The sequence below is a fragment of the Cervus elaphus genome, chromosome 1 (genome assembly GCF_910594005.1).
Source record: "Cervus elaphus chromosome 1, mCerEla1.1, whole genome shotgun sequence".
Taxonomy (NCBI): Eukaryota; Metazoa; Chordata; class Mammalia; order Artiodactyla; family Cervidae; genus Cervus; species Cervus elaphus.
Genome location: NC_057815.1, coordinates 43,150,099 through 43,172,581, shown reverse-complemented (window position 1 = coordinate 43,172,581; position 22,483 = coordinate 43,150,099). Strand labels below are relative to the sequence as shown.

The following is a 22,483-nucleotide window of genomic DNA, read 5'->3' as shown; positions in this document are numbered from 1 at the left end:
TAGGGCAGGCCAGTGATGAAAGCCGACATCCCTGGCATCAGCCTGGCTGGGGCATGAAGAAAGGACTGAGTTCTGTAATCTGCCCCAGCTGGGTGCACCCAGTTCCTGACCCCCGTTTCTCTTTCCCCGCAGGGATCAGCAATAACCAGCCCAACCAGATGCACCTGAATTCAGCTGCTGCCCAGAGCCCCATGGGCATGAACCTGCCAGGCCAGCAGCCCCTGTCCCATGAGCCCCCACCTGCCATGCTGCCCTCCCCCACCCCTCTGGGCTCCAACATTCCACTGCACCCCAACGCACAGGGGACAGGAGGGCCCCCTCAGAACTCGATGATGATGGCTCCAGGGGCCCCAGACTCCTTGAATGCCCCCTGCGGGCCGGTGCCCAGCTCCTCCCAGATGATGCCCTTTCCCCCTCGGCTGCAGCAGCCCCACGGTGCCATGGCCCCCAGTGGGGGCGGGGGTGGGGGCCCTGGCCTGCAGCAGCACTACCCCTCAGGCATGGCCCTGCCCCCAGAGGACCTGCCCAGCCAGCCGCCAGGCCCCATGCCCCCCCAGCAGCACCTGATGGGCAAAAGCATGGCCGGCCGCATGGGTGACGCGTACCCCCCGGGTGTGCTCCCCGGGGTGGCATCAGTGCTGAATGACCCTGAGCTGAGCGAGGTGATCCGGCCCACCCCGACGGGGATCCCCGAGTTCGACTTGTCCAGGATCATCCCCTCGGAGAAGCCAAGCAGCACCCTCCAGTACTTCCCCAAGAGCGAGAGCCACCCCCCCAAGGCCCAGCCCCCCAATCTGCATCTCATGAACCTGCAGAACATGATGGCGGAGCAGACCCCCTCCCGGCCCCCCAACCTCCCGGGCCAGCAGGGCGTCCAGCGGGGGCTCAACATGTCCATGTGCCACCCCGGACAGATGTCCTTGCTGGGCAGGACAGGTGTGCCCCCGCAGCAGGGCATGGTGCCCCACGGCCTGCACCAGGGGGTCATGTCCCCCCCGCAGGGCCTCATGACCCAGCAGAATTTCATGCTGATGAAGCAGCGGGGCGTGGGGGGTGAGGTCTACAGCCAGCCCCCCCACATGCTCTCCCCGCAAGGCTCCCTCCTGGGCCCCCCGCCCCAGCAGAACCTCATGGTGTCCCACCCCCTGCGGCAGCGCAGTGTGTCTCTGGACAACCAGATGGGCTACCTCCCAGCCCCGGGCGGCATGGCCAACCTGCCCTTCTAGCGGGCCCAGCGAGGGGCTGGAGCTGGGGCCATGTTGCAAATATGATAACCTGAAAAAAAGTTTCTTCCCCTCCAGTGTTGGGATGGCCTGCGTCAAGGGGTGGGGAGGAGGGGGCTTGTGTAGGGAGCGGCATTTGTGGAAACCAGATATGCTGGCAGCTTACGAGAAGTGGCAGAGTGGGGTGGGGGATCTGGGGGTGGGGTTGGTTCCATTTTGGCCGCCAGGACCGCCGCCTCCCTTCTCCTCCCAAGTCCTATGGAGCCTTTCCTGTTTCTCTGCACCCACCCTCTTCAGCTTTGCTGTCCGAGTCCTGTATCCTGTATCCCTGTATCAAATCCTTGGCCGGATTGGAAGGAGAGAAGTCTCCCTGTCTTCTCTCTCCCCATCCCACTGCTCTCTCCTCTTGGAGCTTCACTTTCCTCCTCTTGGTTTCTCTGCCCCCCTCCACCCCATTTTTTTCCTTCTGTCTTCTCCTGCCTCAGTTCCTCTTCCTGCTGTGGCTGACCCCCTCTCCCACCCCACCCTGCAGGCGGCCGGCCAGGTGGGCAGGCGCCAACTGGAGCTGTAAATAGAGCGCTGCGCTTTTGTGCCGGTTTGTGCGTGTGCTGTATTTCTGTGTTTTGATAGAAGTCACTCAGAAAAAAAAAAAGGATAAAAGAAACCCTCCCCGTGCCCACCCCCCACCCCTTCAAATGATTGCCCTTTCCATTTCCCCTGGACCCAGGGACACACAGTCCAACACACCTACCCTCTGCAGGGCAGTGTCTCTGGGTCCAGAAAGGATACCATTCCCGTGCCCTCTTCCAGTGGTGAAATGACATAGCTACTACCCCCACACCTGAACTGAGGTCAGACCACCTTAGGCTTCCACCTGGTGGGCCCCAGCAGGGCTGAGACCTCCCAGGGCGGCAGCCTGTCTGCTGCTGAGTGATTCAGGAGAGCGTGTGCAGGTGCACACATGTTTGCCCCACACAGGTGACACGGGGGCCCTGGCTTCCCAGCTGTGGATGTCTGGTGTCTCCTGCTGCTACATCTTAAGCCAGAACTTGAAGTCCTTGGTCCCCAGTCTGGGCTGAAGGAAAGAAGGATGAGGCAGAGGCTGAGCAGGCGGCCTCCCACCCCGGGTGTGGAGCCTTGGAGGAGTAGCCTGGGGGCCGTGAGCATCCTCTGCTGCAGTGGCTCCGGGCCAGGTAGCCCCCAGGGCCCTGACTCTTTCCCCAGGCTGCCACCTACTTCCTATCACCAAAGGAGGAAGGAAAAGGGTTAGGCCCAGTCAGTCTGTCTCCCTCCATCTGCTGAGGACAGAATAGAGAAAGTGTTCGGCGCGGAGCAGGGCCGCGTCCTCCGCGTCTCTCTGCCTCCCGGTTCACTGGCACGGTCCCTCTGCTCAGAGCTCGGGGCTCCCTGCCCACCCAGGCGCAGCCACTGCCTTCCAGTCAGCCCCCGGCCCTTTCCCAGAAGAGCTCCCCCCTCCTCTGGTCAGAGCTGAAGCCATACACGGTTGGGTGTTTTGCCCCCGCCCCGCTTGGCCCCAGGAGTAAAACACTTCTCCTTTTCTCACTTCCTTCCCTGCCTCGTGAGGTGGCGGGGCAGTTCCCTGGCTGAGGCCTTCCGTGCCTGCCTCCAGGACCCAGGGCCGTTTCTCGGTGAGGTGTCTTCTGCCATGGCCCGCCCCTGGCCTTCCTGACCTGAGGGGGCCTGGTCTCCCTTTGGCAGCTGTGATACAAAGGGAATTTGTCCTCGCTTCTCCCAGTCTGGTGCTGTCCTCAGTCCCCCGTCGGCCAGGTCACGCGCTTCCTCCAGGGCTGGCTGTGGGCTCCTGCCTCCCCCAGCCCCTCTCCGGGGGGCCAGGGCCTGGGACTCTGGGTTCAGGGGCCACCTGCCCTCCGCCCCCCAGACGTGTTCCCGCCCTGTGTCCAACCTGGGCCCCGTGCCCTTGAGCCTCCCACCCCTAACCCAAGACTCCCCAAGCCGACTCTTTTAAGTGTTTCCTGCCCAGAGGAGAGACAGGTCAGACTGAAAAGGGCCTGACGCCCTCCCCCTGTCCCTCTCCTCCCACCTCTGCCACCAGACTAGCTTTCCAAGGTGAACTCCACAGGCCAGCTTCCCTCCATCCGTGGCCACACCCCCAGCCATTTTGTACCATTATATAAATATATATATATAAATATAAATATATAAATACAATATGTGAAGACATCTTCTTCGTTTTTATTTTGAGACAATTTTTAGGCTTGTTCCGGGGCTCTCTGTGCTGCCTGTACTGTATTGACCTGTTTTATAGGTGCCTTTTTATTAAAAAGACAAAATTAAACATCTAGTTTCTTGCTTTCTTCTTTAATGTCTGGCTCCTCCACTGCCCAGCTTACTACTGGAGGCTGGGAGGAACAGGGGACCCCAGGGTTCTCCAGTGTTCCACGGTGAAGACAAGAGTCGCCTGGGTTATAGATCTAATCTTCCCTGCAGAGAGGCTTCTTAGGGACCTCCGCTGACGGGCTTGAGTGGGCCTGAGCAGCCAACGTGTGCCCTTGGCAAGTGCAGAAGTCCCTGATGTCCCATCTGGTCAGGCCAGAGGCCGGGGAGGAGGCAGGAGAGCCCTCCCTGGGTGGCAGGCAGGGGGCAGGGGCAGGACAGGTGCGGAGCTGCTTCCTCCGGTTCCATTTGAGTAGTACCCTCTCAGGGCAGGGCTCAGCTTCCTGGAGCCTGGGGACTTCCCTGCCCAGGCCTGCTTGTCACACTGCCCAGCCCAACGGGGTGCTCCTCAGCTCTCACTGAGGCCCAGAGAGATGGCCTGGCCTGCAGGCAGGGGGCTGGGTGAGATACCCCCAGGGACCCTTTAGGTCTGTCTCTCTCCTCAGGAGGTCTCTCTCTCCACTGACTCTTGGCTAAGTGCCCCCTCTGCTGTGGTCGGATTCTCTCTGTGGCTCCAGGGGTTTTCCCTGGCAGCATAGTTTGCGGGGAGAGGGGTGGAGGGAACGCATCTCTCTCCTTCCCCATCAGCTCCCAGACCCACCAGGGCCCTGGACGACACTGGGAACTCTCTGCCCTGGGCAGAGAAGACAGCTGGCTTTGGTGAATACTTGGGCCTCCTTGGAGCTGGGGAAGGAGAGTCTTTTCCTTTCCTTGGTTGGGCTCCTCTCGGCTGCCCTTACATCTTCTCTAGGACGCTGGCTGGTCTCCGAGGATGCCTGGAGTCTGTCCTCAGTCTGTAGACCTCCCAGGGCCCAGTGACGTGGGGCTGGCCCAGCACCATGTTGAACAGAGCCAGGCAGCCACGTGGACCGGGTCAGCCTGAGCTTTCCGCCTGGTCAGAACACCGCAGGGCTGGTGACCTGAAAGAATGTCTGGGCTTCTTAGTCACCGAGACATGTCAAGGCCACACACGCTCTGTTGCCAGCTGACCTTTCTTTGGCTTTAACCTCCATCCACCCCCTGGTGCTCAGCTTCTAGTTTCTTTTGGCAGGTGAGGTGAGGAGATACGAGTGGTTGTGGAGGTATGTGGTCCATAAGATGACAGACTATGTTCTGGAAGAGGAATGACCTTCCCTATTGGCAGGGGCAGAAGTAAAAGTTGTTCCCTGAGCTCTGGATGGATAGGATGAGTGAAGGCAAGTGTGGTCCTCTCAGCCCAAGGGCACAGGTATCCTTGGCTCTGCCTTTGGGACGCTGTCCCCTCCCTGGACCCCAGCCTAGATGTGGGGCTGGGAGAAGAGCCGGCAAGGTTGTCCTGGAAAGAGGGGTTGGTTCCTCCAGCTGCCCCGTATGAGGATACTGGCCAAGGCGAGCTCTTTGGATCCCAGCTCCTGTGATCCCAGCATCTCTGCCTGCCCCAAGGAAAGCAGAAACAAAGGGGAGGGGGCTGGGACCTAGAAGGTGGTGAGGGAGGTGGCGTTCTCTGACTCCGAGAGGCTGCTCTTGCGCCAGCTGGGGAAGAACTGGCAAAGGGAGGCAGGGCCGGTGCAGCCCAGCTTGGTCAGGAGCCGTGACAGGTCACTGCGGAACTTCACGCCGGCGAAGGTGTAGAGCATGGGGTTGAGGCAGCAGTGGGCCAGGCCCAGAAACTCACTCATGGTGATGGCCATGGAGAGATAGCTGTCCAGCTCACAGCTGCTGCCCAGCATCTTCAGCCTCGCTAGGGTGTCCAGGAAGATAACGATTTGGTAGGGTGACCAGCAGAGAAAGAAGACGCTTGTCACCAGAATGGCCACTCTGACCGCCTTCTGCCGCTGAGGGCGCCGCTGGGCCTGGCACAGCCTGTGCACCACCCCAACGTAGCACCAGGCCATCACCAGCATCGGCAGCAGGAATCCTCCGATGTGGTAGAGAAAGCGAGAGGTGAACCAGGCATTGGTTTCTGCTTGGTTCTCCTGGGAGAAGGTGCAGTGCGGCAGGGAGTCATTGTAATGGGGTTCACTGACCTTGGCGAAGAGGATCTCCGGCAAGGCGAAGAAGAAGCCCGCCAGCCAGATGGTCGCACAGGTGATATGGATGGAGAGGAGGCGGCGGTGGCGGTAGGCGTGGACGGCATGGACGATGGCCAGGTAGCGGTCCACGGCGATGCAGGCCAGGAGCAGGCTGCTGCAGTAGAAGTTGATCTTGTGCAGAGAAATCACGGTTTTGCAGAGGAAGGTGCCCAGGACCCAGCCCACGGAGCTCTCGGCCACGGCGAAGGGCAGGATGAAGACCAGGAGGAGGTCGGCCACTGCCAGGTGGAACAGGAAGGTTTCCGTGGAGCTGCGCGTCTGCCGGTGACGCTCCAGGATCACCAGGACCAGAATGTTGCCCATCATACCGAGGAGGAAGATGAGGCCATAGGCCACGGGCATGAACACGGCCTTGAAGGAGGTCAGCAGGGGCCCCTCGACGGTGAGGCAGACGTGGTTTTCCTTTATGGGGGTCTCCGTACTGTCATTGTAGCTCCCTAATTCCTTGTACTTCAAGGACAGGAGACAGGAGAGCAGAAACTGAGAACCAGTCTTTCCTCTCGGAGAGGGATCCTGACTCCCTGGTAGAGTTATCCTGTTCCCTTCCCCCGCAACCCTGCAGGCTAACTGCTTTTGTCCCTGCACCCCCAGGCTGCCCACAAATCAAATCCCAGTTTCCCTTCGTGTTCCTCCAACAAATTACTTTCCTTTTTCCAACTTCAGTTTTCGTCTGTAAACATCCCTCACTGGGTAGTGACGAAGACTAAAGGAGAGAACATGGCGTGGGAACATGAACTCTGGAGGGCGTGCACCTGAGCGTCATTTCTCATCTCTGAGTCCTCAGGTGTGGAAGGCTGCAGGCTCGGGGGCCTGGGATCAGGACTTCCATTTGGGGAATGAATCTGGTTGGGATAAGGAGTTCCAATTCTGGACGGGACAGGGGGCACTAAAGCCTGCGTGCGTGTGCACCCAGTTGCTCAGTTGCATCCGACTCTTTGTGACCCCATGGACTGTATAGCTCCTCTGTCCATGGGATTTCCCAGGCAAGAATGCTGGAGTGGGTTGCCATTTCCTTCTCCAGGGGATCTTCCTGACCCAGGGATGGAACCTGCATCTCCTGTGGCTCCTGCATTGGCAGGTGGGTCCTTTACGACTGAGCCACCTGGGAAGCCCTACTAAAGCCCAGGGTCCTGCTGAAGGGGTGGATGGGGATATGGGCTGTTGGCTTCCTCTCATTTTGTCCCCTTCTTCCTGAGTGCCTTCCTTATAACTGAAATTGTTGTGAGAGCCTCTTGTTTTGTTTAACGTGCACAACAAGCTCAGGTATGTAATATCTCTGTTCCACTGATATTTTGCTAGAGAACAGGTCTGCTTGAACCCATGTTGATGTAACTTCTACCAATACACGGCACTGCCTGGGCTGCCCTGCCTGCTACTCCCTGTCACCTGCACACTCCTTGCTCTGCGCCCTTCTCAGTTCGGAAGCAGAGAGCCCAGAGGCAGAGGAGAGCGATAGGAGGAAGTAAGGGAGGCACGAGGGTGGTGGTGGGGTGTGGGTGTGGATACCTGCAGCAGAGGGGGTGGTGGGGGGGCAGGGGAGGGCTCCAAGTGAAGGGCATGTGCCCACTCTGTTTCCGGAAGCTCACTCCTCCCCCCCTCCCCCCCTCTGCCAGCACTCAGGTTGTTTACCGAGCAAACCGCAAAGGAAGGCAGGGTGCCTGTTTTCATACCTTTCACTCACAGCTGTCCCCCTGCACCTGCTCCTCCTCACTTCCCAGCTCTGTTCTTCCCACCCCTCCCCTAACCAGACCCCCCTCCACGGCATTTCAAAACCACTCATAACCAACTTATGTGGGCTCAAAAAGACACTTCTAGAAATGATGAACCCCTGGGAGAGAGAGGATGGGAGCAGGGACTCGGCACCCAGGCTCTGGGTGCCCTCCTTCCTGGAGAGTGAGGGTCTCCCCACAAGCAGGGGTGGCTGCACTGCTAACCAGGACCCCAGCTGGGGGTCATCCACTTGCTCTCAATGGTTGGGAAGACCCATTCTCCAGCCTGGGTCTTTCCTTCTGGTTCCTGGGGCAGGTGGTTCTGGAAGAAGGGGTTGGGGGGATACATAAGTTTAGTGGCAGAGCCATAGGCTTGCCCCGATCTCAGCATCCTCTACCAAAGCCCTAGCTCTTCTTCATGCTCATGCTCAGGTCTGAATCTCCCCACAGTCCCATTCCCACCAACTTCTCCACTCTTGTCCAGCTCCTACACAGAGGGCAGTATGGATTTTCCAACCCACGAACCTCATTACATCAGTGTCCTGCTTAAAATCTTTTACTGTTCCCTGGTACCTCTAAGCAGTGATTTTCTTATCTTTTTTTTTCCCCAGTTTCATACTTAAAAAAAATTTATTGGAGTATAGTTGATTTAAAATGTTAGTCTTATTTAATAGCAAAGCCAATTATAAGAAAAAGTCATGTTTGGGATCAAGTTCATCAATAGAAGGTTGGAAGACACCAACATGCGTGCATTCACACAGCAGACTACAATGCAGTGCTCAAAACCAGATGAGGTTTATCTGTATGTTTTCTTAGGGAGAGATGTGTACCTTACATCCCTCAATTTCAGAACTAATTGGAGGGCATCCCATAGAAGACGAGTCCATGACTTTCTCTGCAGGTTTTACCAGGGATGGGGTGGAGGGCAAGGAGAGAGCCTCCTTGAAACCAGGACACCCTTGTCACATGCAGTGTTTCACATACTAGATTTTGTTTAAGAATATGCTTCTGCTTTCATTCAAAAGCCATAAGCTTGCAGTACCAGTGTGCCAAGTCAATTTAGTCGTGTCTGACTCTTTGTGACTCTCTGGACGGTAGCCCACCAGGCTTCTCTGTCCTTTGGATTCTCCAGGCAAGAATACTGGAGTGGATTGCCATGCCCATCTCCAAGGGATCTTCTCGACCCAGGAAGAAGAAGCCACGTCGAACCCACGTCTCGTGTCTTCTGCATTGGCAGGTGGGTTCTTTACTGCTAGTAGCACGTGGGAAGTAGGGTGAGGTCTAAACTCCCCTAAAGGACCTTTACATAGTTGCAAAATGTATATTTCCCTGACCTTTCAAACCTCATCTCTTCCTCTTCATAGCTTTATTCCCCGCCTTTAGAGTCCTCTCCTGACTGTCTGCCCCCATCACTCCAATATAGTCCTCTCTCTAAAATTCTTCCTTGTGCTGAGGAGTCCTTTCTTCCAAAAGCTTACCTGTTTCTATGCTTCTGTCAAGGCCCCACTCAATCCCACCTTCCTATGTCTTTCCTAACTCTTCTGGTTGGAATTATTGGGTTGGCCTAAAAGTTTGTTCAGGTTTTTCTGTACTGTCTTATGGAAAAAGCTGAACAAGCTTTTGGGCCCTCCCAGTACATTCTCTCTTCTTCTGTCACAAGTGCCTTTATTACATCACTCAGGGCCGGGATGTCCATGGCCTCGGTACAGGGCGAGCTCCTGGAGGCAGGCCTTCTGTGTCTGCACATGCTCGATGGGCTTCAGAGAGCAGTTTCAAAAGAAGACCAGAGACCCTCATATTCCAGGACTTCAAGGCAGTTCCTCTCTGTGCCCCAGCAGAGACTCAGACACTCCTTCTTACCCTTCTTCAGGTCTTGCCTCCTTCCAAAATTCTTGACAGCCTCAAGCCTATTGAGTTCTCTATCCATACTGGGAGCTATTTCCAACATTGTCATTGAATACAACCCTTTGATTCATCCTGGAATTCAGCAGGAGTTAAGGAGAAAGCAGTGAGATGAGCTGTCTTCACGTAGAACAAAGCAATGGAGACAGAAGCACAGGTGCAGGGTTTGGCAGTCAGTGGGACTGGGCTGGACTCCATCTACATTGTGGTGGGAGCCTGGCGGTCCCACCGCCCAGTACAGCCAGCCTACCTGGCCCAGGACCACTCAAGACCTTCTGGCTAAAGCATCTAGGTTGATGGGTTAAAGTCAACACAGAGAGATGTGTCCCTTGGACCCCAGAGCCCCCATTTCCTGAACCAGGTTTAGAGAAGGATGGCTGGGGTAGGGGGTTGAGGGAGGGATTCCCAGGTGGCGCTAGTGGTAAAGAATCTGCCTGCCAATGCAGGAGACGTAAGAGACCCAGATTTGATCCCCTGGAGGAGGGCATGCAAACCCACTCCAGTATTCTTGCCTGGAGAATCCCATGGACAGAGGAGCCTGGTGGGCTTCAGCCCATGGGGTCACACAGAGTCGAACACAACTGAAGTGACTTAGCATGCACGCATGGGAGTAGGGAGTTAGGGGAGTGGGGGACTGTCTCTTCTTTCTTGCCGAGAGGTGGTTGTTCAGAATGCTCAGGCAGAGAGGAGAAGATGGAGGAAGCTGGTTTGAGGAGTGCTGAGAGGCTGCGATACCGCTCAGCAGGAGGTGTCAAACAGATGGTTTTTGGGGCCCGGGAGTGGCACGTGTTAAACCATTTCCCACAGCCAGGGGATCCGGCACCCTCACCCTTCCCCAAATCATGGACAGAGGTAATCGCACAAGGCTGACTCTGGCCCAGCGGGAAATTGGAAATTGGGAATCCTGAATGTCATGGGGAATGGGGCATGGAGGGGCCCCCCAAGACTCACACCCAGAGGGAGTTCATTGTGGGTGGTATGGCCTTATTCTTTGCTATGACAAGTTTCTGGAACCCACAGCCCTCAGGCACACACACCCTCTGACAGCGGTGTGTACCCTGTATAGCCTCAGACATGAGCCAGGTGGGGCCATGACAGCATGTAGCATGAGCAGGTGCCCAGGGGATAGCAGCCTAACAAAGGCTGGGGACCAGGCCTCAAAGGAGGCAAGAGAACACAGTGACTGGGATGAAGCTGAGCAAAGAGCCAGGAATCTAGGTAGAAAATTGCTATGACCACTGGGGAGGGGCAGGAGTGGGGGCTAGAACATTCTGTGTCCTGGTATTGAGGTGCCAGGAGAAGGGAGGGTGGGATTGCAGTGCTTGGGGTTGCAGACTTGCCTGGTGGTCCAGTGGTTAAGCATCCACCTGCCAGTGCAGGGGACATGGATTCAATCTCTGGTCCCAGAAGATCCCATAGGCTGCAGGGCAGTTAAGCCCGTGGGCCACAACTACTGAGCCCACGAGCCGCAACTACTGAAGCTCAAGCGCAGTAGAGCCCATGCTCTGCAACAAGAGAAGCCACTGCAACGAGAAGTCCTCACACCTCAACTAGAGTAGCCCCCACTCGCTGCAACTAGAGAAAGCCCATGCAGCAATGAAGACCCAGCGCACTCAAAAATGAATCAAAACAAATTTTTTAAAAAATGCTTGGGATTGCAAATGTTACTCTTCCTCCCCCGCTCCGCCCTTCTTTCCTTCCTCTGGATCCGCTGTGGGACCCAGGCCTCTCCCTGGATAATTAAGGCCCCCAGGCCCCATCTGACTTCTTTAATAAAGAGGCTACCTTGCTGCCCTGCCCTCGCCTGTGTGAAGCTCACAAACATTTGCTGACGGGTCTCTGTGTCAGCAGGCAGGCGGGGGTGGCGGGGGGCGGTGTCTTGGACCCTCCCCAGGGGTCTGCCCTGGATCCTTTCTTTGTTCTCACTCTCAGCCCTGTCCTGGGTGACACAGCTCGGGGACATGTTCAGACGATGCAGAGCTCTCTACAACCCAGAACTACAGGCCCAAACTGACCAGATGAAATTGATCAGGAAAAATGTAGAGACCGAGATGGGGTTTCAAACTAACTCTTCAGGGACAGATGAGGGAAGACCTGACTTAAATGTTTATGAGAAAAAAGACCCGAGAGTTTGTTGACAGCAAGCTTCAGATGAGTCAACAGACTGATGTGGCTGCCAGGCCGGCTCCATTACCTTATCTAGGTGAACAGAAACCTGTAGGTGGGCAACTGCCACCAACCCAGTTCCTTTGGGCTGGACCAGGGTGACCACTGGTTAAGGGGTCTGGAAATCCCCGCCCTGGGAGGAACCTTCCAGGTCGCTGGCTGTGGCATCCATGGAAGAGAAGACTTGAGTCAAAGAGAGCCGGCTCCTTCAAGGACTGTAAAGAGCCCCCATGGCAAGAGGGTAGGATGGACTTATTGTGTGAGGTTCTAGAGGGTAGACTGGGAGGAACGGGCCGAGGTTGGGGTCAGGGGTGTTTCAGTCAAAGGAGAAAGAAACTTCTAACAGATTCTAGCTATCCAACAATGGGTTGGGGCCCTTGGGAGGAAGAGGAATATTTGAGGCCAAGTGTGTGGAAGGCATTCCTGCCTGGAAAGGAGGCTGGGCGCTGCTCTCAGATGCGCCTTGCTCACAGCTCACAGACGCTCCACGTCTTGGGCTCTCATGCTCTGCCCTGAGCTGGTTCCCAGCCTTATCTTCATTTGCTTGGGAGTCGCTGCTTCTCCAGGTTGTCTGGCCTGCAGGGAGGGAATGGCTCAGCCTAACTTTGCTTCTCAGCCCCCAGGAGGGGGGCAGGGCTGCTGAGGGCTTGGCTAGTCCAGGCCCAAGCCCAGGGCTCCAAGGGCCTGAGTCATACTGACAGTAAGAGGTGTGGGGAGCACACACAGGCTCCATCTCCTTTTATGTCCCTGGCTGGACATTCCCAAGCCAGAGTCAGGAGCCGTGAGTGGGGCCAGCCAGGCTGTCTCTTATTCTAACTTTCAGTGGCTTGAGGGATCTGGTGGGGGTTCTGGAGGAAGGAGGCTGGGCTGAGGGGCAAGGGTGGAGGTCTGTACCCACTCTTCTTTTAGAGGGCCCACACTCCCTAAAGACCATCTGAGACTCTGGCTTGCCATTTGTCACATCTCCCCCCTTTCCCCACCCCCAGCCTTCAAGAGTGCCCTGCCAGGCTACTCTTCCATCTCCACCCGAGGGTTTTGGCCATGAGGAACAAGACACTACTCTGGGTGTGGTTCTGGGTGGAGACTTTAAGCTACCCCTACCTCTGCACTGAGTCTCTAGGCTTCAGTGGGTCCCCCTTGGTACCCCAAATCAACTTACACTTTGGGGACAGAGCCACACTGTCCAAGGGACAGGATATCACATCCCGAATTAGTATTGATTGGAAACATTTTGTCCCATCATTCCTGAAAAAAGACTCATTCTTATGTCCTGATTTTCAGCGCGAGTTCAGGGCCACTTTTTCAGCCAATCTGCCAGAGGAGTGGACCAGCCACAGTCTGCTTCGTCCCTGAAGGTGAGAATTCCTGATGGAAATTGTGGTCTGTGTGCCTGAGTCCAGGTTTGCCCTCACACCGACCCCTCCCCAGGCTGGCCCTGGGTCTCCCCCTTATCGGACCCTGCCAATCACCCCCAGGCGGGGCCCCTTCCACTGGGGTTCCTCTGGGAATTTCTGATTGGTTTGGGAGGGGGGTGAGCCTCCCCTCCCCCAAGGTAAACCCCAGAAACAGCTTGAACTGGTTTTGGTTCCTCTTCTTGACACCTCCTTGATGAAATGGGACAGTGCGTGTGAACGGCCTTTGCATCCTGTGATGCTCTGATCACGCTGAAGTCATAGTTTGTGGGGGTCATCCCTGGGGAGGGGTCGGGGAATCCAGGCCCTGGGGCTGGGCCAGGCTCCCCCTACTCTATGACTGGTGTGCAGGGTGGGGCTGGAGATGCAGCTTATGACCGGCCCCTGGAGGTGCCTCAGGTCCTAGTTCTATCTAGAGGAGGCTCCATGCTTTCAGGTCCAGCTTCCTGTGGATAGAGGCTTTTCCCGGTCTGCCTAGATCTGCCTTCCCAGCAGGATGGGTCCCTGGCGTGCCCACTCCAGGGACCTGGCTACTTGTTTCTGGCACCTAGCTGTCTAGATGTCTTCCATTTGGATCCTCCATTCACGAAAATTAGCAATCCATCTCAAGAAAATGGACATTTTAAACAGTTGATAGATGTTTAAAATAGATGCAAGAAGAGGGAGGGAAGACAGGATGGCCAACACTTGGTTTATGGCCAAGAGCCCCCCTGTCCCTGCACTGATCTTAACCCAGCATTGGAGTCTAGAACTCAGTGTTCTGGGAAGCTGAACTGATACTTGATTTGGACAAGGAGAAGGAAGGGAACAGGAAACAGGAAACAAGAAGAATAGAAGCCAGACTAACTCCAGAGGGAGATGGGGAGCTGAGACCCCTGGCAGAATAGCACGAATCAGCACACACTTGGTGAGAGGCAGGTGCATACAAGACTCTTCTGCCACCCTGACATCCCAGGGCCCCTGTGTGGGGAGATGCTGTGGGGCAGGCTGTCGAAACTGCTCAAGGTCCTGCTGTGAGGGGGTGGGGGTGGAGAGAGGGTCTGTGCTCCTGAGGAGACAACAGCCCTAGAGAGAGAATATATAGGAGGTGAGCATAGGTGGGATGAAGCACTAGGAGCTGGCTAAAGGTGAGTCCAGGGCCCAGACGGTGCTGGGATTCCTGGCTCCTGGCCGGACTCTGATGGGGATGGGGTGGTTCAGGCCCACTGGGTTCCCTGGCCCGAGACCACCCAACTGAGGTGTGACATGAAGTGAGTCGCCGGTTTCTCTCCCCGGCCTGCGGGTTTTCTTTGGTATGTGGGACGTGCCCCACTGTCCCCCTGCCCCCTGCCACCACCTGTCTCTAGTAGGTCACGCAGTGGAGTGAGGCGTGCTGTTAGGGGAACTCTTGAGGTTTCTCAGAAGCCAGAACCAGCCAGGCCTCGAGTTGGTTACTATGATATCCAACTGGGTCAGGGCTCGTGGTCAGCTTGAAGCTGCGGGCAAAGGAAGATGCCCTGTAACCTAATCAGGGAAGGCCGGGGGCCAGGGCTGGGGGCCAGGGCGAGAGCATGTTGCCTTGTCAGGGCTGTGGGGTTTTAATCTGATTGGACTCAGGGCCAGCTTTATGGGTGTGCTACCAGGACAGTCACGCAGCACCCAGCACTTAGAAGAGCCCCATGCATGGCTTGGTGCTCTGTTGTCACGGTCTTGAAATTCTTAATAGGATCCCTACAAGTTTAGGTTGCATCAGATCTCTTAATAGGAGACCTACATGTTCGGGTTGCATCGGGTCCCACAAATTAAGCAGCAGGTCTGATCAGACTGATGGTTCTGACTCTGCTTTTATCTGGGGGTTAGGATCTGAGAAGCCAGACTTTGGGTAATTAGCCCTTCCCCCACCTCCCCGTGTTCTACGTATACTTCCAAGTCTTGGGGTCTAGGCAAGTGAGAGACAGAACTTTCCAAGCAAGTGTGGGAACACAGTTGATGGATTTACAGTATAGACTCCAGTCAAGGGAGTGAGAGGGAGTCAGGGATCATCTCAGGGTGAGTTTAGGGCCAGGAGAGCTGGTGGGTAGAGGAGAAAGGAGAAAGGGACCTTTCATGATCCAATCCAGACTGAGTGAGAAATTCTTCCCCTAGAAGTGTCCTTGGCCATGGGGGAAAGGAAGAAAAGGCCACAAGGAAGTTTCCAAAAGATCCGTACAAACCATCCTCTGCTGCCCTCACACAGACGCCTCCGGTCTCTGGTTGAGTGGTCCCCTACATACATCTTTCGTGGACCCAGTGATGACCAAGCCAACTGGGCTCCTCGGTTTCACAGGACAGGCATGGGTGGGTGTGAGAGAGTGATGCTGGGGACTGTTTTTTTTCAGCCCACCCAAGAATACCTTGTCTCTAGAGAGCCCAGTCTTCAAAGGGAGACCACAACATACTCTAAGACATTTCTAGGATTAACACAAGATTCTTCCATGCACCTGATACCAGCTCAGTACCACCTGCCCCAGCCCACTGGGGTCCTCTCCTTTGCCAACCATCTCCTCAGTTTAAGCACATAATCCTTGTCTACAAGCTTCCAGTGAGTCATTTTTACTTCTTGGCTAGCCCGTAAGCTATTTAAGGGCCAACACCAGGTTCTCAACTTCTCTACCCAAGAGAGTGTGTTGTGCCCCAAAGACAATCATATAGCAAGAGATGACTCAATATACACTGATCGGTCAGCTAGCAGTGCCAGCCTCTGGACATGAAGAAAAGTTCCAACATACTTTCCCACCTACCCCTTATTCCAGCCCTAAGGGATGAGAAGAAGAGATCCTATTGAAGAGTTGAGAGGCAAAGTGACTTGTTCTAGGTCCCAGAACATGCCAGGGAGGATGCAAGACCTAAACCCATCCTTCCAGTTCCCTTTAAATAAAGGATGCCTATGTAAACCATAAGCTCTATTTATCTGCTGCATCCATGGAATGAGAAATCAAACCTTAAAAGGCAGGGGCCAGGGAGCCTGTCTAGAGTCTGCCGATTCACTGTGAGAGGGGACTATCCCACCTTCCCTTGGGCCCCGGGCCCAGGATATTTAGAATTCCTGGGCGACCTGTCTGTACTCACCAGGTCCTCCAGGTTGTAGTTCATGAGGTCCATGTCCAGGGTGAGGGGGTAGTTCATGGTTGTAGCCGTATGTCAGCAGACTGGCCACTCTCTGATTTTGAGAGCTTCTCCGCTTAGAGCCTATAGAGAGGTGGCAGCCGTCAGCTGCAAATTTAAACAAATGAACTGCGCACTGTCTCCTGGGGCTGCATAGGGCCCAAAGCCTGTCTCACAACTCATCACTTTTTTTTTTTTCCACTGGGTCTTTTCTGTTTTTTTGAAGAAAAAGGGAAAATCCCCACAGCATCAGTGCTAGTCAAGCATTTCAGCTTCTTTCCTGGCAATAGTTATCTCAGGTGGGGCTTATGACTGGTCTGAAGGCTGCCCCTCACTTCTCCTCCCTGTATCTCCACCAGCCTCCCAACAGGGAGTTAGTTACGCCTGGTAATGAAAACTGCCACACCGGTTGGTCAGGGGTGCTTCGTGGGAAACTCCACGTAGAAAGGGAACAGGAGGTGAGCTCTTGCAGGCCCCCTCCTCCAAGCTGCCTCCCAGCCCTCATCTTTCTCACCACTATGGCAACCCAGCCTCCAGTGTGCCTGGGACCGAAAGTCCCTGGTCCTGGGAAACCCCTCAGTCCAAGGCAGACTGGGACACCCTATTTGCCATCATCCTTTTGTCCACACAGGGGCAAAACCCCTTCCCTTTCCAGCTCAAGTTCAAAAGAGATAGGTTAGAAATTTTCAAAGGGAACAACACTAATATTACTGGCAGACAAAAATGAAATTACCCGAATCACCAAGCACAAAAACAGCCACAGAAGAGTCATTTTCTGACTCAAAAATAATGATGTTCCAGCTATAAATGAACTTGGTTGGCACATAAATGATAAATGTCATAGACTTCCCAGCTAGAGTAGACTTTTACAGGGGAGGACCCTGATGCTCAGGACCTACAGGTAACCAGTGGCAGAGCTAGGACTTGAAACCCAGGCCTCCTGACTCCATATTCAGTATTATCTCTAATGCACCAGGCTGCTGCTCTTACAGGCTTGTCAGAACCCTTTTCCTCTCCTTCAACTCTGCCCTGAGTTGAAGGGCAGTTGAAGGGTTCTGTGGACCCCTACCTTTAAGAAGCTCCTTTGTAGACAGGAATCAACTTCTCCAAGGCTCACCTTTGTGCTTTTTCCTCCAGGAAAGGTCCACAATGATCCAGAATCAGTGAGAACACACACAGAGGCACCTACACATGATGTGCTCCTTCTGGCCCCACCTCATCCTCCCCTTCCAGCCAAATTGCCATTTGCTGGGATTCTACTTGTTCTAGTGTCCTCCTTCTCCTTTTCTTCCATATTCATCTTCCCCTTTTCTCTCCCCCACATCATCCCCAACAGATACGTCTTCCTTGGAATTCAACAACCTGAGGAGTTTTCAGCCTCTCTATTTAGTGTTGAGGTCTTTCTTTCCTCAATCTCCATTCAGTGCCTTCAGTAACAGCTTTTGAAAGAGGAAGAATTTCAGGACGAGGGGCTGGAGTTCCTCTTCTGCATTTCCGTTCCTGAAATCACCAGGAGGCGGTTGCTCCAGTGTTGCCTGCGTGCTTCCCATTCTTCCAGTCCCCCATCCCAATATCTCTGCCCCTCCAGTCCATGGATATATTCCATTTAGCTTGTGCTACTCTAAGGAAACTGGTCAGAATCTCCCTGGTGGCTCAGTTGGTAAAGAATCTGCCTGCAATGTGGGAGACCCGTTTCAATCCCTGGGCCAGGGAAGATCCCCTGCAGAAGGAATTGGCAACCTACTCCAGTATTCTTGCTTGGAGAATCCCATGGTCACAGGAGCCTGGTGGGCTACAGTCCTTGGTGCAAAGAGTCAGACACGACTGAGTGACTAACACACACACATGTCCAGAATCATGTAGGAATAGGAAGGGAATTTGGAAGAGCAACCATTCCATTCTCATTCTCCCCTCCCCCACCCCCAGCAAATTCACGTTTCCTGTCACTACATCCTCATCAGACGGTCACCCAGTATTAGTCAAACATCAACAAGGGTGAGAAGTTTGGTCCTTTCAAGAGATCGTGTTTTAATACAGGATGACTTAATCAATCTATTCTTTGACCTCTGTGTGACTTCTGGTTAATGGTCTTGATACAATCTCACTAGGACAAAATACAGGAAGATAAGTTTTCTTGTTCCATACTACATAACTGCAATTAAAATGGTCTTTCTAGGGGGCTCCCATTCCCCTTGACAAAATGCCTAACAAATTTCATTTCAATGGTTTCAATCCATCATCGGGCTTCCCTGTTGGCTCAGCACTAAAGAATCCACCTGCAAAACAGGAGTCGCAGGAGATGCAGTTTCAATCCCTAGGTCAGGAAGATCCCCTGGAGAAGGACATGGTAACCCACTCCAGAATTATTGCCTGGAGAATCCCATGGACAGAGGAGCCTGGCGGGCCCTAATCCATAGGGTCACAAAGAGTCGGACATGACTGAAGCGACTTTGCACACACACACAGTCCATCATCTCAGCTTATAAAGGGAAACTTGAAATCCTGATTCAGTCCTTTGTTGATATGATGCTAACTTAGATAAGCCTGCTATCCTTGGGTCTATCCAAGTCCTGATGGGAAATATTGACAGAACAATGCCAAAAACAGAAGCCTGCTTCATGCCATTAGAGACCTACCATTCTCTAAAGTCAGGGAAGATTTCATGGATGAAGAAGGACATGAGCTAGACTCTGGAGGGTTGGCTAGAGTGACCTGATGTGCCTGGAGGGGAGGGTGCGAGGTAGGGGGCGTGGGAGATGATGAGGACTGCATGAAGAAGTGTGTGGAAATAATTACTCAAGATGCAATGGGTGTGGTTATGGTGGTGGTGATGGTGATGATGGTATGGTGGGGGGTGGGGGGGGGCGGCAGCAGCAAGAAGATGGAGGAGGTTGGAGTGTACATTGGACAAGGTAGGAATTGCTCTCATGGCCTTCTTGCTTATTCTTCCCAGGGTTTTCCATTCACTTTGATGTGTGGCAGGCTCAGAAGAGGAATTTGGTAAGAGGCTCAGGATAACTCCTCAGATGTGGCAGCAGGCTATGGCTGTGGTTGCCCCATGATGCTGTGGGCAGCAAGGCATCTGACTTCTCAGTGACTGACCTGGGTTTCAGGGAGACGATAAACCTGTGCCTGTTTCCCGAACTCCTCTGCAGTCCCCTAACTTACTGTGCATCTTGGGCCATCCAGATGGCCCTTCTCGTCTCTCCAGATGCTGGAAGATACTTCAGGTGCCCAGGGCCCACTTGTCCCAGTCACTGACCTTTGATGGTCAGCTGGGTTTGCCCTAAATGAATAAATACCTGCTGACTATAAGTTCTAATGTTATCTTAGAAGGTTCAGAGAGTAACTGCCTCTAGGAGAAAAGATGATCTTCAAACAGATAAAGTCAGACTAAGCCCCCTAGAATTGAGAGGGCAGTGCCTAGCCTGTGACCCCTTGATTTTAAAGAGGAGCTGGCAGGAGTTCCACCGGTGTGTGAGGGGGACATTTCCAGATAAGGCAACCCAAACTTCATTTCAGCGTGCAACTTGCTTATATTTCTTCACGTGGGATCACAGTCCCCACCCATGGGTAGCCTACCCAAGGCAGTGTTGTTTTCCAGTCTTCTCAACAAAACAACCACTGATGGTTCTGACAAGAGTAGACTTGTGTCTGCCTTAGGCAAGATGGTGGCTTAATACCAGCTCAGGCAGATTTTTCTCAGTGATTTTTGCTTCACAGTTCATGGATTAATTGCTTCTCTTTATTTCCGATATTAGACTCTATCACTTGTCTTGGAGTTCATTTCCTATATTCCACAGAAAAGTTAAGTTGTGCAGCAGAGTGTCTGGGGGGCAAGGAATGGGTTGGGGTTTTCCCCTATTCTTTCACTATCCTGGGATGCTGCCTCTCTCTGACCTGGACTGAGATCTTGCTCTCTTCTCTCTCTGGGTCTCCCCCAGCAGTTCAGAACAAAGCTCCACGGGTCCCCACCTAGCAAATCAGCCCAAGGAAGTGTTGGGTATCTGTCTAGGATAGGACAGTAACTTTCATACAGTATTTACCAATCTACAAAGTCGCACAATTTTATATTTTGCTTTCCTTAATCTTTATCATTACCTTCACATTTAACTCTATTTAATCCTCAAAACTCCTTGTGCAGGTAATGCATCACCCGTGGCCATACTTTATGGTAAGGGAGGTATGAGGAAACAGAGCCTCAGTTCCTCCCTTGTGAGTACAGGGAGAGTAATGGGCAAAGAGACAGGGCCTGAAACCAAACCCGGGAGTGTCTCCACCAGACCACACAACCCTCTCTCAGAGATTCAGTTTTGCAAAGGACAGGCACGTACCTGGCCATCTGAGGGGAAAATTCCGCCTAAATTTATGGGCTGATTATCAGGTACTTACTGTGTACCATGAACTGCTAAGCTCTTCGCACACATCATTTCCTATGGTCCTCTGAACAGTCTTTATGTGTTAGGTATTTTTATCACATTATCACACATGTGGAAACTGAGCTTCAGGCAGTAGTGGGAAGTAGTTGTGAGTGTTAACAGCTCACTCAGTCACCAGTGACCCAAAAGCACAATAAAAATCAACACAGGAAGTGGGGTGGTGAAGGTTCTCAGTGCTGGAGCCAGCACCCACGCATAGCTCCTCTCTCATTAGGTAACAGGTAGGAGTCCTGCGGGGAGGAAATGAGCTGCAGGTGCTGGGGAGGTACATCAAGGTTGCCTCAAGGTTATAGGGGCCTTGAGCGTGTCTGGGAAACTTCTGTCTGGGGCGGGCTCTGTGGCCAGGGTTAGAGAGGGAGTCAGGTGCCTGGATCAGGTGTTTGCATGCTGAGCACGGCTGAGCCCCATCCAGAGGGGTGATGTGAAGATGGAGGGAGGTGGGATTCAGGCTCTGCACTGGGAGCACCTTGTCCAGCATGCACCCGTCCGCACATTCATCTACACGTGTAACTTGAGAACGTCTTCAAAGCAACATACATGCATGCATTTGAACCCAGTGCAGGCCAAGTCCAGCAGTCTCGAAGGTACACAGTGTAGGAAGTATATACCCAGTATTCCTTTACATGTCCTGTGTGTGAATATGCTGTGTAAACTGTGGAAAGAAAGCCAAGTTTTGTAGCAAAAGGCCTGGACTGGAGGCCCAGCATTTCCATTTTCCAACAAGTCTGCTTTTAGACCAGATCTGCCTAGATATTCCAAGACACATAAAATACAGAATGCCAAACAGGGCATCCTTAGGAAAGTGGTTCTCAAACATCCTGCCTCAGAGTCACCAGGAAGGCTTGTTAAAAAGATGGCTGGGCCCTCCCTCAGGTTTTCTGATTCCCGAGGTCTGGGATGGGACCTGGGAATTCGAATTCCTAACAAGTGACCAGGTGATGTTGATGTTGCTGGCCTGGGACCCACACTTTGAGAACTGCTGCCCTAGGCTACATGGCATAGGCACCTGGAGATGGCTGGCCTTGACACAGCCCAACCCACCCAGCACGGCTCTCAGCCTCTCCACACAAACACTGCCATGGCTAAGGCTTCTCTAGAACAACTCACCTCACACAGTAGGAACCACAACCCACAGTTGGTTTCCCCCAGAGCACTGGCTTCCCTGGGCCCCAAGCTGGCACTGCTGAAATTTAGGTCATGGCTCCCATCTCTGGCCCCTTTCTTGTCCATCTCGGCCTCCACAAGAACTTGTGAAGCTTAAGTCCTGCTGGTTAACCCTTCAGCACACTGTGTAACCCAGTCACTTTGACCATGGCCCATAGTATGAAATATGTCTTATATCACAGACTTGTTGGCATGTGTACACACACACATGTTTCCCAAATGATACTTATTCTTTACTTATTCTTAGTATGTGTGACACACTCATATTTTCTACCCTTCCTTTCTTCCTCCCCACCTCCCTCTGGGTCTCTTGCCTCTGTCTCTGCTTCTCTCTCAGTCTGTTAGTCTATCTCTCCTTGTTCCTTTTTTTCTTCAGTGGAACTCAATCTACCAAATTGCTTTAATGCATCCACAAGTTAAGTACACTCCCTGGGTATAGAAATTACAAATAAAACTTCTCTGAGCCTAACTTCCTAATCTGTATGCTTATGAAGTGCCTGTACTGCCAATCTTGCTACTATTTATCTTGAATGATATCATGATTCATGTCAATGTATGACAAAACCCACTGAAATGTTGTGAAGTGATTGGCCTCCAACTAATAAAAAAATAATAATAATTTTAAAAAAATGAAATATATGAATGATATCATATATGTAAAATGTCTCTTTTTTCCAAATAGAAATCCTGCATAGGTACAAACTGCTATTAAACACACACATTCTGACTTCCTTGGTGGTCCAGCGGCTAAGACTCTGTGCTCCCAATGCAGATGGGGCTGGGTTTGATGCCTGGTCAGGGAACTAGATCTCACAAGCTGCAGCTAAGAGTTTGTGCACTGCAATTAAGACCTGATGC

General features: G+C 53.4%; 2 protein-coding genes and 1 long non-coding RNA gene across 9 annotated transcripts in view; 2 read left to right on the top strand and 1 right to left on the bottom strand.

The window, feature by feature from the left end:
* The window catches only part of BCL9L (BCL9 like), a 28,475-nt gene extending 24,935 nt beyond the window's left edge, over positions 1–3,540 (top strand). For all 6 annotated transcript variants that reach the window (XM_043900718.1, XM_043900720.1, XM_043900714.1 and 3 more), the window contains one exon: positions 133–3,540. In XM_043900718.1, coding sequence (XP_043756653.1) covers positions 133–1,226 — 1,094 coding nt within the window. In that variant the 3' untranslated portion in view covers positions 1,227–3,540. The remainder of the gene's footprint in view (positions 1–132) is intronic.
* Positions 1,406–17,119, bottom strand: CXCR5 (C-X-C motif chemokine receptor 5). 2 transcript variants are annotated; one of them, XM_043900721.1, is made up of 3 exons: positions 17,092–17,119; positions 15,987–16,106; positions 1,406–6,160 (listed from the first exon to the last, which is right to left on the bottom strand). In XM_043900721.1, exons 2-3 carry the CDS (start codon positions 16,041–16,043, stop codon positions 5,093–5,095), a joined length of 1,125 nt encoding a protein of 374 aa, XP_043756656.1. In that variant the 5' UTR covers positions 16,044–16,106; positions 17,092–17,119; the 3' UTR covers positions 1,406–5,092. The 2 variants fall into 2 exon arrangements, with proteins under 2 accessions (XP_043756656.1, XP_043756657.1); XM_043900722.1 differs by lacking the exon at positions 17,092–17,119 and having other exon boundaries at positions 15,987–16,123.
* On the top strand, positions 12,087–22,172 carry LOC122693055. The gene is made up of 3 exons (XR_006340840.1): positions 12,087–12,373; positions 12,769–12,842; positions 18,976–22,172. It is a non-coding gene; the product is annotated as an uncharacterized LOC122693055 (long non-coding RNA).
* The last annotated feature ends 311 nt before the right edge of the window (positions 22,173–22,483 follow it).